The 16,099-nt window shown below is 34.1% G+C and overlaps 1 protein-coding gene across 4 annotated transcripts in view; it reads left to right on the top strand.

Annotated features, from left to right (window-relative positions):
- LOC129989470 (plasma membrane calcium-transporting ATPase 2-like) overlaps positions 1 to 10,258 on the top strand; it is a 285,601-nt gene extending 275,343 nt beyond the window's left edge. For all 4 annotated transcript variants that reach the window (XM_056098032.1, XM_056098031.1, XM_056098034.1 and 1 more), the window contains exon 20: positions 5,066 to 10,258. In XM_056098032.1, the coding sequence (XP_055954007.1) occupies positions 5,066 to 5,272 (207 nt within the window). In that variant the 3' untranslated portion in view covers positions 5,273 to 10,258. The remainder of the gene's footprint in view (positions 1 to 5,065) is intronic.
- Positions 10,259 to 16,099: the final 5,841 nt, after the last annotated feature.

The following is a 16,099-nucleotide window of genomic DNA, read 5'->3' as shown; positions in this document are numbered from 1 at the left end:
CCAACAAAACTCCGTTGCAGCTCTAAAGGAATTTCGTCTCATGAAGCAGATACGAAGAAGTCCAATGTCTCCAGGATAATGCAGAAATTTGAAAAAAAACTGGGCAACTTTGAATTCTTTAAGGTAGAAGACGAAAAAAATTCCCGTCTTACAGCGTCGAAAATGTTGCGACCGCGCTCGTTGAAGCCAGCAGTCAATCGCCCCATAATAGTGTGATTTTCCAATTGTTTCCCGTGTTCTGGATATACCGTATTCAATTGTGCGAAAAATCGCATGGCAGATTTTGCATTTTTATCCATGCAAAATCAAGTCTGCTACAGGACAAGGACTTAGAGGTCCATAAAACTTTTTCACTTCAGTTCCTTGCTCGAATGGTAGTTGACATAACTTGGCCATGGAACAATCTGTGGAGTGATGAGGCCCACTTTTGCTTCAATGGGCAAGTTAACACCCACAACTGTCGAATTTGGGCAGGGGAAAACCCTCACGTTATCCAGGAACAATCCTTGCATCCTGAAAAAGTGACAGTATCGTGTGGTTTTACAGCTATCTTTATTATAGGAGCGCATTTCTTTGAAGAGATAACTTCAAATGGGTTTCAAACCTGTTCCGACAAAGGACAACGGTGAAATGATATGCTGAGGAATTTTGTAATCCCAACTCTTCTACAGCGTGGATGCCTTCAAAGCATCATTTTCATGCAGGATTGTGCGCCACCTCATATGAATCGTCGCGTAAAGGATTGTTAATACAGCATTTCACAGAAGCACGAGCTATCAGCCGTCATTTCCCAATAGCAAGGCCACCTCGCTCACCGGAATCACCCCTTGAGACTTTTGGCTGTGGGGTTATTTGAAGGACAATATCTACCGTCAAAGGCCATCATCTCTACCAGATCTGAGGGACAACATTCGAAGTCATATTCTTAATATTCTGGCTGACTCACTCCGGTCAGCTATAGTAAATATAATTCTCCTATTAGAGCAATGAAGAAATTAAGGAAAAATAATGAAGGAGTTGAAAATGAAGGAGAACCTGTTGAGCAATTTTAATTTTACTTTATTTAACAATTATAAACCATATTAAATGGTTTTATATGTATTACAACGCCATCTAATGGTAAATTTTTGTACTAATTTCTTTATTTAATAAATGTAAAGCGCATCAGCTGAATAATCTGTGGTACAATTTCATCTCATTTGGATCAATATAACACATTTTAGAGTCCTCTGAAGTGGGTAACTTATTTCTTGCTAACCCTGAAGACAGTACTCTAGATTCAAGAATTACAAATCGCAGGGAAATGATTATATTCATTTGCCACAGCCCTATGTGCAAAAAAATTGTATCTGCAATTATATCCACCGATATCTTTGATAAATCTATTAAAACCAACAAATAAAATTAGTTAAATCGTAAAATGTATAACTGTCTTTAATGTCTTGGACTATCAGTTTAGAACAAAAACTGATTGTGTAAAATATAATGTGAGGCTCAAACTTTCTGGTCAGGTTTTAACTTTCTTGAAGAGATATTTCAGTAATCATGTATTGAAATACTAGTAATATTCGTAATGACTGTATTGAAATACTTGCAATACATACTTGTTCACCACCAACAAAAATATGGGTTGGTCACCGCATTTACCCCTTCCTTCTTGTAACGTATACGGAGCTTCAAGAAAATCCCACGTCGCTACAAGAACTCGAGTAATTCCTGAGTTATGAAATATGCAATGACTCCATTAACGAAATATCAGGAAATTATTGGTAATATCGTACTTCATTTGTGTCATATCGTTGCTAGGTTTAATGAACATATGAAAAACATTTTCTTAAGATTTCCGACAGTTTTTTCATGAGTAAAATTTCTTCACATCTATGTAATCTTTCATTTTAATCTAAGGAATAATGCATGCAAAAACTCATGACCTCAATGATTAATTTCCTACAAAAATAATATAAATAACTGTCAAAATTATTCCATTTATTATTCCATATTAAAAATACATTGGTGTGCAAAACTTAAACAACAGATGCATTTTTTTTGCCATAACTCCAAGAGAAATCATCTGAGAGACTTGAAATTCAGAAATGAGAGACAGGATTATGTACTTAAACAATGACGGAAGCATAACTGCGCCAAAATGAATACAATGCATATAGTATGGAATCAAGCAAAAAAAGCTTTATTAAATTCGTAGTATCGCTACACATGACTGTCTGTCCAAGAGGAAGAACAGTAAGCAGGTGTTCCTTAGTATGGGATATGCCTTCCCCTTACTACCATGGTTGCTTCGCCCCGTCTCACCATACTCAACACCAGATTTTCGAACAGTTCTTGAGGTAAGAGTGTCCATTCCTCAATCAGCACCTGTTTCAGTTGTTGGGTGTTCCCCGAAGGATGTAATCGCGCCGCAAAGCGTCTCCCCAAAGCATCCCACACATGTTCTATGAGATTTAAATCAGGAGAGAATGCTGGCTGATCCATTCGAGTGATATCTTTACTTAACAGTAGCTGCTGAACGTCATCAGTCCGGTGTAGCCGTGCATTGTCATCCATAAAAACGAAGTCTTGTCCAATAGCACCTCGGAACAGACACACATGGGAACAATCACTTCCTTACAATAGCGATCTCCGGATACAGAATCTCTGTCGAAAACGTGGTGCTTATCCGCCCATTCAGCATAATGCCTCCTCTACGGCTACTCCAGGACCACCGTAGAGGTATCTTTCGGTGATGTTACTGGTATGAAACCATATCCCGACCTCTCTCTAAATCAGTTGAGGTTGAGAATGTGGCACTGAAACAACTGTCATTCGTAAAGAGAACACGACTCCATTGATGGGATTTCCAGTTTTTGTGCTCCTTACACTACTCTAAAAGGTGCCACCTATGGAAAACTTTCAAAGGGATTGAGCGCTCAGGACAGTGGGAGAACAGGCCACCTTTGTAAAGGCGTCTGGTCATAGTAAACCGCGACACTTGTCGTCCTGTTGCCGTACACATTTGCTGAGCAGTAGCGTTTGCTGACTGATATCGGACTCTTTTCGTCTGCAGGACAATATATCGGTCATCCACTGCAGTTGTTTTATTAGGGCGGCCACCACCAACCTTTCTAACAACTGTACCTATGGTTTGGAAGGCTTTCCAAACGAGCGAAACGACACTTCTGTTGATTCCAAACTCTTCAGCTATACTGGTCAAACTGCGCCCCTCCTCCAGCTTTCCGATCATTCTTCCACGAGCAAAGTCATCCAGGTGATTTCTTCTAACCATATTTCATGAAAGCACTCACTTGCACTTGCAGCGAATGCCTTTAATTTCTCCTCCGTTCTTCTTTTCCTTGTAGTCTTTAGCTGCGCGCGCAAACTTACATTCATGTCGCTTATGATGTTTTGTTCCTAACATTTTCATACGCATCACCTTTCTACTGAATTGCGTGTTCGTTGCAATCGCAATTACTCCTTTTCTACAATTTCATGGCTACCTGCTTAAAATTTACATTGTTGCTTAACTTTTGCACATTAGTGTCATTTGCCCTTTTCGGGTTCTCATTTTGTTTGTATATATGTATTAGAGCCGTGTTCCTCCTGTGTAAATAAAGAATATATAAATCACTTCAGTATTTAGAAGGGTTCAATCTCCTTAAAAATAAAACCATTGCTTATTTCAAACAAACAGAGGCTCATTTTACAAAAATACTTGGAATTTGTGCATTATTTAGTGTCATACGCTATTACTTCGTTCATGTATAAGCGGAATTCTTTAAAAAAAAGAGAGAGAGTGAGAGAAATGTTGCCATAATATAACTGCTAAACCTATAAGGCTCAGAACCTTTTTATGATCAGTAGGGTTTTTTTTAATAATGCGGAAAAAATAATTAATTATGACAAAAATATTTAGAAGGCATATAGAATATAGTAGAAAATTTGTGAATCAGCGAAATTTTATTCGTGTTTCAGTTATTTTCTCTCATTTAAAATAAAAAATAATTCATTGCATTAAAAAAATGGTGTTTGACTATGAACCGTGGAGCACAGATAAGAACACTGTAGAAAAAAAATTAGCCTCAGTTTCTTAATTTGATATCTAAGTATGCCGAATGTGTGCTTCAAGAAGGTGCTTCGATGTCATATGCATCAGACATGTAATTTCTTAACATAGCTGCTGACGATAAAGAGTATAATTGGATTTTTTTATAAAATATTAAAACAAATCTAATAAGATTTATCTTAAGATTCAAACAATAGGCTAAAAAAAGGAAAGCGTTCATTTAAATTAAAATTAATATTTTTTTATCATAATTTTTTTTAGTAAGTAAATTGAGAACACTTTTTCTCGGAGTCAACAAAATTGGTAACTAATAACAAAGTCTGAGACTTTAGTTGGATAGTAGTAATCAATAATTCGGTAATTTCTATGAGATTTATATACATACTTTTAATTTAAATGACTTTATAGTTTAATTATTTTACCTAAGCAATATAAGAGATTGTGTAAGGGGCCATTCAAAAATTCTTAAACAGTCGTTAATGGTGTTCTGGTATATAAAATCAAGTCATTTTTCCAATATTAATATGGATTTGCAAACGCAACAAAATGAACTTATAAGCAACATAAGTAGCAAATAAGATTACACATTTTATGTTGTGTGTGGTGATAGCAACACACTTTAGAGCAGTGTTCAGAAGACTTGCTATCTAAAGTCATACACGTTTTTATTGTTGTTATGCTATTATAAATTAGTATTCCATAAAGCCTATAACGTATATTTTATATTTCCGTTTCTTTTATTTAAATAACCAATAAAAACCCTCGCAAACAGAACCCACATTGCGTTTGCAACTCCATGTTCTCTTTTTTAAAAAAAGACTTGTTTCTCTATACCAGCATTAAGGCTTGTCTAAAGACATTTGAATCATGTTATATACTTTTGTTCGGGGAGGGTGTCAAAATTCCGGAAACGGTCCTGCCTTTACCATCCGTGGTCGGGCGGCCGATAGTTGAATGACTCTCTTTGGATGTCTGTGATACTGATTCCATGTGTGTCTTTTCTCTCAGATTCGTGTGGTGAGTGCGTTCCGCAGCGGCATGGACTCCCGCAAGAACTCGACTGCGGACTCTAGCGGCGCCCTGGGCCGCTCGGCCAGCAAGCGCGCGCCCCTCCTGCATCCGAACGCCACAGCCTCCACCAGCGCGGATGTGATCAAGGACGCCACGACAGGCAATGACAAGAAGAACTCCGCTCACAACGAAACTCCCGTTTGAATGAACTCTACCCTTTCTCTCTTTCAATCTCCTTCTCTCTCTCTCTAATCTCTATCTCTCTAATCTCTAATATCTTCTTATTTCTCGTGCGAGGAGAGCGCAGGGAGAAGCCTGCCTCACTCGTAGTCAACTAGGAGAACACTACCTTAGGGCGGCGACATCATCCGGTTATATAACACTTGTGTGTGTTTTTATAATCCAGTAGAGGAAGCAGAGATAAAAAACAAAATATACAGAAGACTGTAGAAGATATATAAATATATATATATATATATTAAGGAAAAATATCTATATACATATACAACTATGCATCCGTAGGTGTGCATGTATATACATATATATATATTTAAGATGAAGGGAAGAAATTAGATCCCAATAGACCATATAGAACATCGCTCTTAGTGTTTTAGATTGTGACTGCCTACTAACGAAGCTGAAATCGGAAGAAGAATAAATAAATAAATAAAATACTGTAGCAACTTAATCACGTGTATATTTGTAAAGTGCTCAACAATAAAAAAAAGATATTATAATACATGAAGAGTGTCTCACTCTGCATCTTATATCAAAATGGTGAACTGTGGTTCGACGTCCCAGACACCGCAAGTGACATTTCTCTCTACAACTTAGGACAAACCTTCCTCGTGCGATTATCCTTTATTAGAGAGCATCCGGTGCATCTCGTGGACGCATCGAGATTCTGACAACGAGTTTCAAAGCCAACCATTCAAGTGAAAAAAAAGAAAAATTACAAAAAAAAAAATAATAAACTCCATGCCAAGTTCCTCTTCTTCGCTTTTATGTTTCTTCACTTTCGGGGCTCCGTGCGTTTGGCTGTTGAAGGGACAAAGAATGCGATGGAGACGACGAGCCGGCTTTCTGGGTCAGGGCCCTAAAGTAGAACCACCTGTTCTCGATCCTTGAAGTAGTGGGCGTGTAATCCAACTTTAATTATCGACACCTCTAGTCAATGAAAGCTTTTACAACAGCTTTTAAAGCTTCCCCCCAAGCCCTATCATTCCTCTGCAGAGAAGCGATGTATATATTTTCCTCAAGTTGGAAAATCCTCAAGGAGTATTAGTGGTTAGAGCCGTGTTCCTTTTTTAATAATTACTATTATTTACATTTCGAAAGAGAACGCCCACTCTATTAAATAAGGTTCTTGTAAAAAGTACATTCTATACTTCATATAGAATAAATACTTTCACAATTCTTTAGGGTTTTTCATATAAAGTAGTCTGTGTTTTTAAGTTGTGAGACGAGTAAAAAAAACTGTTCGGTCAGCATCGATTTTAGTATGGTGCAAATCAGATTCAGGTAGAAGTTTTGTATTATATAATCATCCGTCATCCAATATTCTCATCAACGAAGTAATTCGCGCATGCGCAGCAAACATTTAGCTTATGTAGCTTGTATTTACAAGATGCGGACTGCCGTAGAAATTTTCACCTGGCTGTACGCGTAATTTCAAAGCATCTACAACTTTGTAAACAAAAATAGGATTAAGGTAGAACTTGTCTAACTACAACGATTATGTCGCACATTTCTGCGATTAGAGCCTAAATTATTGTTTTGCTAGATAGTTGATGTGTCAACCAACTTGTTTAATAAAATGCAAGGTCATTTTTGCTCCTTAGCAAGACTGAAGCTTTTTTATTTTTCCCGTTATTTTTGGGATATTATGTGAACGAAGCAAAGTTTAAAAAAAATCCATTTGTCGAATTCACTTTGTTGGATCTTTAAAAACAAAAGTCAAACTTAATTCTTTTACATAAGCCAAAATTTGTCAAAACATCGGCTTTATTAGAGCTAATAAAAGAAATAATTTTTTTTCTCTTTTTAAAGCTTTCGAAATTGTAATAAAATAAGATCTTTGAATTTAGTTGAAAATATCGGCAGAATTCATATCTTGAAATAAGTTGAAAAATTCATCCCCTTTGTATAAAAAAAAATGCTAGCATCTATATCAAAGTGTACATATAAGAAATACTTAGCAATTTCCTTTTAGAATTTATGATTGGAAGCAAAATAAGGAATTCCAAACAAAAATAAATAGCGTAAGAAGGCATTTATAAATTTATTAAACTAGTCATCGGTAATATGTATTTATAACTTTAAAGAATTCAGTTTTTTTTTCATTAATAATACAATTGTATGTACTTCATCATTTGGATATCGCATGTGATTTTTAGGCGATTAAAAAATTTTGTGAAGATATTCTTTGATATCTATTAACGGATCAATTTGCACAATAAATCTCGATATCGACAGATCATTGATCAAGGTCTTTCTAAAAAGATAATAAAAAATGCTATATGAATTACCAAAAGCTAAACGGGAAAGAATTAAACGATTTTTTTAGAATCATTCTCACCAAAATTGGACCACTCATAATAATGTATCTGCAAGTTTATAAGAATGTATTCACAAAACGAAAAGTGTTCATTAGAACGCATTCACAAAACGAAAGACGTTCATGAGAACGCATTCATAAAATTATAAACGTTCATAGAATGCATCATAAAATGAAAGACGTTCATAAGAACGCATTAAAAAAATTGTTCAAGATTCGCGATTCCAAATATTATATCTCAGGGTCTGAAATCAAAAAGCATTGGGAAAGAGGGACATCATCAAAGTAATGCAAGAATTCCGGTCACTGGAACCCACTTTTTTTAATTTCTACTCTCTGTGTGTCCGAGCGTAGACGTCGTCTCCATTCATTCTTATTTCCTCCATGATTTCTCAGATAAAAAGGGAAATAATTTTGTCGCGTCCTCTTCTTCCGTTGTTACGGGACCATTCTGTGCGCCTTAGTTGACTGTTCCCTTTTCCTTTTTGCAAACGGAATGGGAATTTGAGTTCATTGATTTTGTTGTATGTGTGTGTATGTCTCTAATATATTGCACTGGCGGCTTTCACCTCAAACACAACTACCAATAAGTGTTCTCCAAACTGAAAATCTATGCAAGACTATTCTTCCACTTGTGAGAAGATACGAACGCATTGTTTAATTCGTAGCATTCTCGAAAAATATCCCCTGCTCAGTTGTCTCTCTTGTGATATCACTACATTTAGAATAAAATAATTTTTGTTTCAATGACGTGACTTTCAACATAAAGTGCCATACGCTTTTAGAAACGATTTCCTTTATAACTGAGACACTAGCTTTTTGCATCATATCTACACAGTTTGGGGAACACTTAACGGTAAAATATTTTGGTTTCACAGAAAAATAAAGTATAATGCATGGAGTGAAAATAAAATAAAAAAACATCGAACAATGATTTTCACGAAAATATTCAGGAAATGTATTTGATCCAGAACATTGTATGCTGATTTTTTTAATGATATAATTCGCTGTTTATTAATTTTGATTTTTTTTCCCCTTTTCATTTTAAGTACAGATTTCAGTAAGATTTCTTCTATAGAGCTAATCATAATATCACTGCCAATTTTTCGATTAGCTTACTTAACGCTGAGCACGAATAGAGTGCATGCCTTTTTAGAATTATATCAAATTTATGAATTTATTGCTCAATAATTATTTTAATATTATCCCTTCAGATAATTTTAAGCTTCAGATAATTTTTCCATTTATGTCTTTACTTTCATTCAAAACCCTGCTATACAACCCATTATTATTGATTGACATTTCCCTTCAATACGGATGCAGTGACATCAGAAGCATTGCATTTACTCTATTGCATACCCATTTGCCCGTATAAAAAAATGTGTGTCTAACTTGCACAAGAAGTAAACACGCGTTCACTCTTCTTTAGGGTTGTCATTTTAAAAAAAAGATAGGATACTGCTTTGGAGACACCTTGCTCACACACAGACTGCATGCCTTTGAGTACCGATTGCAGTATATGTTCTAAAAGCGACATGAATGCAAAGAATCAAATAATTTACTTAAAAGGGATAATGATCAGACTGAACCACGGGAAAGTGGCACGTTTGAAGCTTTTTTGAGTGAAACTATTTATAATATTTCATGTAATAAAATTTAAAGTAACATACATAAGTTAATCAACTAAATTTAGAGCGTTTCCATCACTTTACATCGTTTCAAGCATTTCAAGACTCTAAATGAGTATTTTGTAGAGAAAATTTCACTATTGATTAGACACTTTTCTAATGTAAATATGAAAATTGTACTGTAAAAATGAATTTTTAAATATGAATGTGGTTTAAGAAAGTTTTACTTTGGATAATTGTCTCAAAAACATTTCCAATCATCTTATCATCAAGCAAAGAACATTGAAAAGATTTTAAAATTGAACCTTTGATAAACGCAAATATGTAATGGTGCTCATCTGTTTATCATACTAAAAAAAGTAATAAAATAAAATTTTGCAAATTCTTTGCTACTCTAGAGCTTGTAATCCTATTGGATGACCCATCGAAAGAGCGAAAAACGAATCTATTCAATAGCAGATTCAGCCTTCTGCGCTATTGTCAGTTCATTCAAAACTTCCCGTGCAGGAAGTAGAAGAATTTGAACCTCAAAATTAAAATGCAAAATGTAATTATTTTTTTCGAGGTAGAAACGGTAGCGGGATGGAATTCAGTATCAGTTACAATAAATAACCAGTACTTCGTGATGTGCATAGGGAAGAATGACCAGCCTGTCCATGGCAAGAGCAAGATGTCTCCGAAGTCAGGTACTTAGCTATTTGTGCCTAATCAGTGAGTTCTTAATAGCAGAGGGTCGTCCAACGAAATGGTTCAGTTAGATTACGGGCTGCCCATGCAGCAGCCGACATTTCATACGGAGGGCCGCCAGTGTCGACTACAGATATTATATAAACAATCTTCTAGTAAAAAATCTAAAAAGTACTACTTTAAGTTGATGGATGTGTCCCATTTCTGCGCTTCAGTGATGTCTACTATACAACGAGTTTCAAGCTTTGAAAGAAAGAAAAGTGTAAGTAGTTGAAAGTATGCCAAAAAGAATGGCCTGTTAATAAAGCTCTACTCTTACTTCTGCACGGTGTCATTTATTCACATGCACATTCTCATCTCTCTCCGGCTCTTCCACAACATTGTTCCGTCACAATTGTTAGGTATTTATTTATTTATTCATTCAATATTCCTCGATATGGATTTGAAACTACAAAGCCCAATTCCGTACTATGTCATTATTTATACACGTTTTCATCTTTTTTTCCAGCGATGCCTATGTATTCATTATTAGATTAGATTTAGTTTAAATACGAATTATCTCAGAATAATTCAAATAGGCAAACTCCAACTGAATGTATGTGACACATATTCTGTTACCATGGCCATATTTTAGTATATGAAAACTATTACAAAGACATATTCCATATTCGATACTTATTTGGACTGCGATTGATTTACTTGAACATATAAATTATCTGCTTACAGAGTTAAATCCTCTTCACCAGAGAACCACAAAACAGATTTGGACTTACAGCCCAGATCTTACACGCATTATCAAGCGTGTACAAAATTCGATTGCGACGAAATCATTGAAAAATATTGGTCAATAAAAAAGTAAAAATATAGTTAAGACTAAAGCTCCATCAAAACCCCATCAGTTGGCGTTCAAGCGAATCTCTAGTAATGCTGCCATTTTTTCGATCTTTCAGCTCACTTAATATGATTTACACATATTCTATCTCTAGCAGTTTTTCATATTTAATATAGTTCTTTCTGAACCCCTTTCTTATTCTGCCAGTACGTACGTTCCTTTGTCCAGTAGTATCAGTCAAATAGATTCATATTCTTTTTATCTGTGCACTGATATTACTCATAAACCCATTTTTCTCCAACAGTCATGTGCATTGATTTATACTCGTGTTCAATATTTAGCAGAATTATTTATATACATAATCTTTAAACCATATTTCTTCCGTCATTTCTCATATTTTTTTTATGTATAATTAGATTTATAACAATTATCAAGCATTCTTTCTCCAATATTTTCACAATTCCGATAGAGTTTTCACATTTCTATTCTATACAATAGGCTTGTTCATATAAACAATCTCCTCAACCAATTTTTTTCACAACTATTTGTACACACATTTTTCTTTTATGCATTCATTGATGAACTCGTTCTTTCTTGATCTATTTGAGGTCATTCTTTTCTTCTAATGATATGAATTTACTCGCATCCTTTCTTGATCTGCTGGAGGATTTATGTATCTACACTGCAAGACATTATTTATACACGCGGCCATTATCAAAACTTTCACAAATTTATCCATACACATATCTTTTTAATCATTACTTTTGTTCCTGTATGATGTGCTTTATCAGCACATATATCCTTTTTAGCACTGACTGAAACTCCGTTATTTTACTTTCCACTCGACATAACATCATTTACTTATACATTTTTTTTTCACTTTCTCGCTTATGAAATACGCAAAAAAATACTGTTCGAACTCGAGCTTTTGACGAATCTTCGTATTTCAGACCTTCCTGGAGCTGAAAAACACATTTCTCGTATTATATTTATTTGTCTGTAAACACGATAACTCAAACTTTTTTTCAGTAAGACATATGAAATTTGGTATATGAACTTAGCACCTAATTTATGGGTTTCTGAATTTTTAAGCTTTCCAAATTTATACGAATATTGATCGAAACTTATTCTGTGAAAGTCTGGCTGTCTACTTGCACCAACAAGTAAATGTAAGGAGTTAAGGGGTAAATTTTTAATTTCGAAAACATTTGATAATGAAACTTAAAGGTTACCTGTATGCTCCAAGCTTCTTTCAAGCAACAAAAAATATACATTTGTCCTTCATTACGAATTCTTGACTCTTTTATTTAACCAAACGTAATCAAGCACCTCAAGTAGAATTAGAACCCACCTCCACAAATGGTAGAAGGTTATTCTCTCTTCTTCACTTACATCGTTCTAAATGTTACAATAAATCTCCTTTTTTAACTTTCTTCTATTTGTTTGGGTCCTTTTCTTTAATTCAATTGTGTTTTGACCAAGTGATTTTAGTAGCAGCAGCAATAGTTTTTATAATAAAGCTCAAAATTAGAATTCGGTAAGATAGTAAAAGATTCCGTTCCCAAAAATATATCTTTCCGTAAATAAAATTTTGTTGTTGTTGTTTTTTTAATTTTTTTTTATTCATCCAATAATTTCCAAACAGTAGCTTAAATTTTAAATGGTATTGTGATTTTTTCAAGATTAAAAATAAAAAAAGAATTTCATTTTTGGTCATGATTTTTAATTTATACAAAACGATTGGCATCCAAAGTTGTTTTATAACATTTTTCATACTTCAGAATATTTAATTGATATTGGTCTTACAGGGATTTCAAAATAGGATTGTAGTCAAAATTTTCCTTTTTTTTTTGTGGCAACTTACTCTTTTATATTCTGTCTTGAGGTGAAATAATATCTTCCGAAAATTTCCATCTCAAATCGACAGCACTTTTTATACTTTATAATTTTAACATTTAACCAAACAAAAATCTAAGACACGAAATATGTTGAATATTTTTTAAAAATATCAGACACGTTATAAGATGGTATAAAATGTCTAATTAACCCTTATGTTCATTTTGTATAGTATACCATACATACAACATGCACAAATAATATACCATAATAATAATAAAATAAAAAATAATACCATAATAATAAAAAATATACCATACATACATAAATGTTTGTTCTTACACATTTTTATATATACAAACCTATGTAATTTTTTTTTTTTTTTTTTGCTTTTCTTCAAAAAAACAATCTTGCCACGATAAGGGTTAATATTGTTTTCCATAGAATATATATTCCAGAATTAAATGACGGTTAGTGAAGTTTTTTCACTGTCAGCATCTACAACTAATCATAATTCAAATGGATGGTAGTAAAGAGTTACAAGAAAATACATCACAGGTAAGTGATGTCATGCAATTTTATACATAGGATATGTCTGTCATGCAATTTTGTATCTAGTTTGTACATAGAAACTTCGCATGATGTGTTTAAGAAAGAGTTTCATGAAATTAAATACCTTCCATTTCACATACAGAATTCTATCACATTCATTAATCGATTATTGGTATTTCAAAATGGCTCTTTTTCACTTTCTCATCTTCGAAGAATGCAACGAGAAGATATTGTATAGTATTCAATTGTGAGTAGTTGAAAAATTCTACTTCGAGGTTTTGATGAATCTTCATGTTTCAAACTTCACTTCATTCGAACATTTTTGGAATTATGTCCGACTGTCTGTGAACACGATAGATCAAAATTGCTGAGATAGACGCATGAAAGTTGGTATATGGACTTGATACTAAATTTGCAGATTTATATCAAATTTTGAAGGAAATGTAGTCAGAAGAAGTCTGTCTATTTGAATGCAAGGGAACACGATAGCTACAAAAGTACAGAAGTAGATAAAGAAAATTTATACATACGTTCAACACCTAAAATCTGGATTCGTATCAAAATTGGAATTATATTCGTGAGGATCTGGCCATATATTGGTCTGCAATTCAACATACACTTAAAAGCTGTCACTCAGAAATCCAATCACTTAAATATCCTAAATTCGGTATATGATCTTGTGATAACATTTATAAATATGTATCACATTTTGGCTTCAATTGGACGATAAAAGGGTACTCGAAATACATATTCGATTTTCAGATAGTTTCAGTATGAATCTGAGTGAGAGCGATTAAGCATCAAAAAAATGGCTGAAGATTGCATACGAGATTCAAGCCTGTTTTTTAATTGCTTGCAGTTAATAAGTTAGTGCTTTTTTTACTACATTACGAAGCACACATTTCTCATATGTGAGACTCTGAAAATAAAACTGAACGCTCACTGCCTTGACCAAGATCCATAGTTTTATGCTGGGGGAGAGAGAGAACGCTTTTAATCCACAATACATACACAAGAAAGTTTTGAGAAGACCACTCTCCCTGTTCTTAAATACAGCTGTTCTAAATATTCTGTTATTTTATTTAGAGTTATTTATAGGGGCGTAATGGTTACCAAGATCCGTTCACCATATTGTCATTTTCGGTTATCATTTTTAGTAAATCATTTGCCCTCGCATACATCGTCTCATCCATTTCTTTAATTCTGGAATCTCAATCTACCCAATTCTGTATTCCTGGGATCTTTCTAAGTGATAATATGACCTAAGAAGTTCTTAATCCCTAAAAGGCTCATCTTATTCAAGAGTTGAATCATTTACCTATGCCAGTATTAATTATATAAGGAATTAATTGATAATGATGATGTCGTGTCCGCGTTACCACGGAAAGGAGGTGCAGTAGCTTCTGAAAGTAAAGACCCCTGAGCATCCGAGGGCAGAAGTCTGACTTCTAGCTCATATGAAGATGACACACACGCAACCCCTTTTCATAGGGGGGGGGGCACATTCACACACCTCACAAATAGAACACAGAAAAAGAGCAACCATGCCCAAAATGGGATTCGAACCCGGGACGCCCAGATCACAGGGAAGAAGCGCTACCCCTATGCCAGGACGCCGGCAAGGAATTAATTGATTTACTTAATTCCAAACCTATGTATGTAAAGAAGTCCGCGATCAACTAACGAAAGAAATAGGTATTGTCCTTCATTAAAGAGTCAGATTATTACTTTTATAAGAAATACTCCTGTATAGAATAAAATATTTTATTAATGCAATAGTTTTGTAAAGAACTGGATATGTTTCTTTTGAATACACTACGTATATAAGAAGACAGAGGAAATATAAATAATACAATACTAGAGATAGATGGAATACAAATACAGAACTCGCCACATTTAACTAAGTATGAAATGTGTTCAAATAGATACGAAATTTATATAATTATAAAAATCAACACACAATAAAATTACGACACAGAAAATATACTTTTTATTTTATCGAAAAATCCATAATTTACTTCAGGAAACTTTTAAGAAATTGCAATCGAAATAATACAGGGCACATCATTATTAATACAGAAAATGATATAAAATCAGAAGAAAATTCTCACCGAAATTTTCTCGCATAAATGTCCAATAAAGATTTTACACCCCTCCCCCCTTCCTTCATGTAAAATTGTAAACCTTAGGTAAGCCTCAAATAACTTACATGACATTGGTGAACAATAGTTATGACATATTCTTTGGCGGGAATCCAGCATTTTTACTGAAACTATAGCAAAAATATGCATTTTGGACGCCTTTTTCCAGATAGATTGAAATTAAACGTACTGTTACATGCATGCGAAAGTGCAAACCGACAAACAGTCAACTTTGACGGATTTAATTCAAAATATGATAAGTATCTATATTTTAAATACTAAACTTGTGTACAAAATTGTATCTGCTTAGTACTTTGCGTTTTGTAGTCATCACTTGTACTCATACAGCCAGACAGACAGACTTTCTGCGCATGGGTCTCATTCAAAATTTGATATAAATTTACAATTTTAATCGCAATTCCGTATACCAAATTTCGTTCGTCTGGCTCAAACTGTTTTAGAGTTATCGTATTCATAGAGTGACCGACAGCGAAACAAAATGTCAAAACTGCGGACCGAAAGATCCGAAACGTAGAAATTCGTCAAAATCTCGAGTTCAAACTTTTGACGATTACAATACTTCGCATACGAAAAAGTAATAAAATTTTGCCTTAATAATTAATAGCTCAGTATAACTGAATAACAAAATAGTCGAAACTTATTCGCAGGCCAATGCCGATGTGTACATTTTTTTTAATTCTAAGAAAAGATGTCAGAAGAAACATTTCTGCTCAAACACCGCCTTGTTTTCTTGGAATAACAGCTCAATGGTACTTGTATTTTCATATATCAAATACT

This window comes from Argiope bruennichi, chromosome 10, assembly GCF_947563725.1.
Source record: "Argiope bruennichi chromosome 10, qqArgBrue1.1, whole genome shotgun sequence".
Classification (NCBI taxonomy): Eukaryota; Metazoa; Arthropoda; class Arachnida; order Araneae; family Araneidae; genus Argiope; species Argiope bruennichi.
Note: the sequence above shows the minus strand (reverse complement) of the source record. Positions and strands in the feature narration are given on the sequence as shown.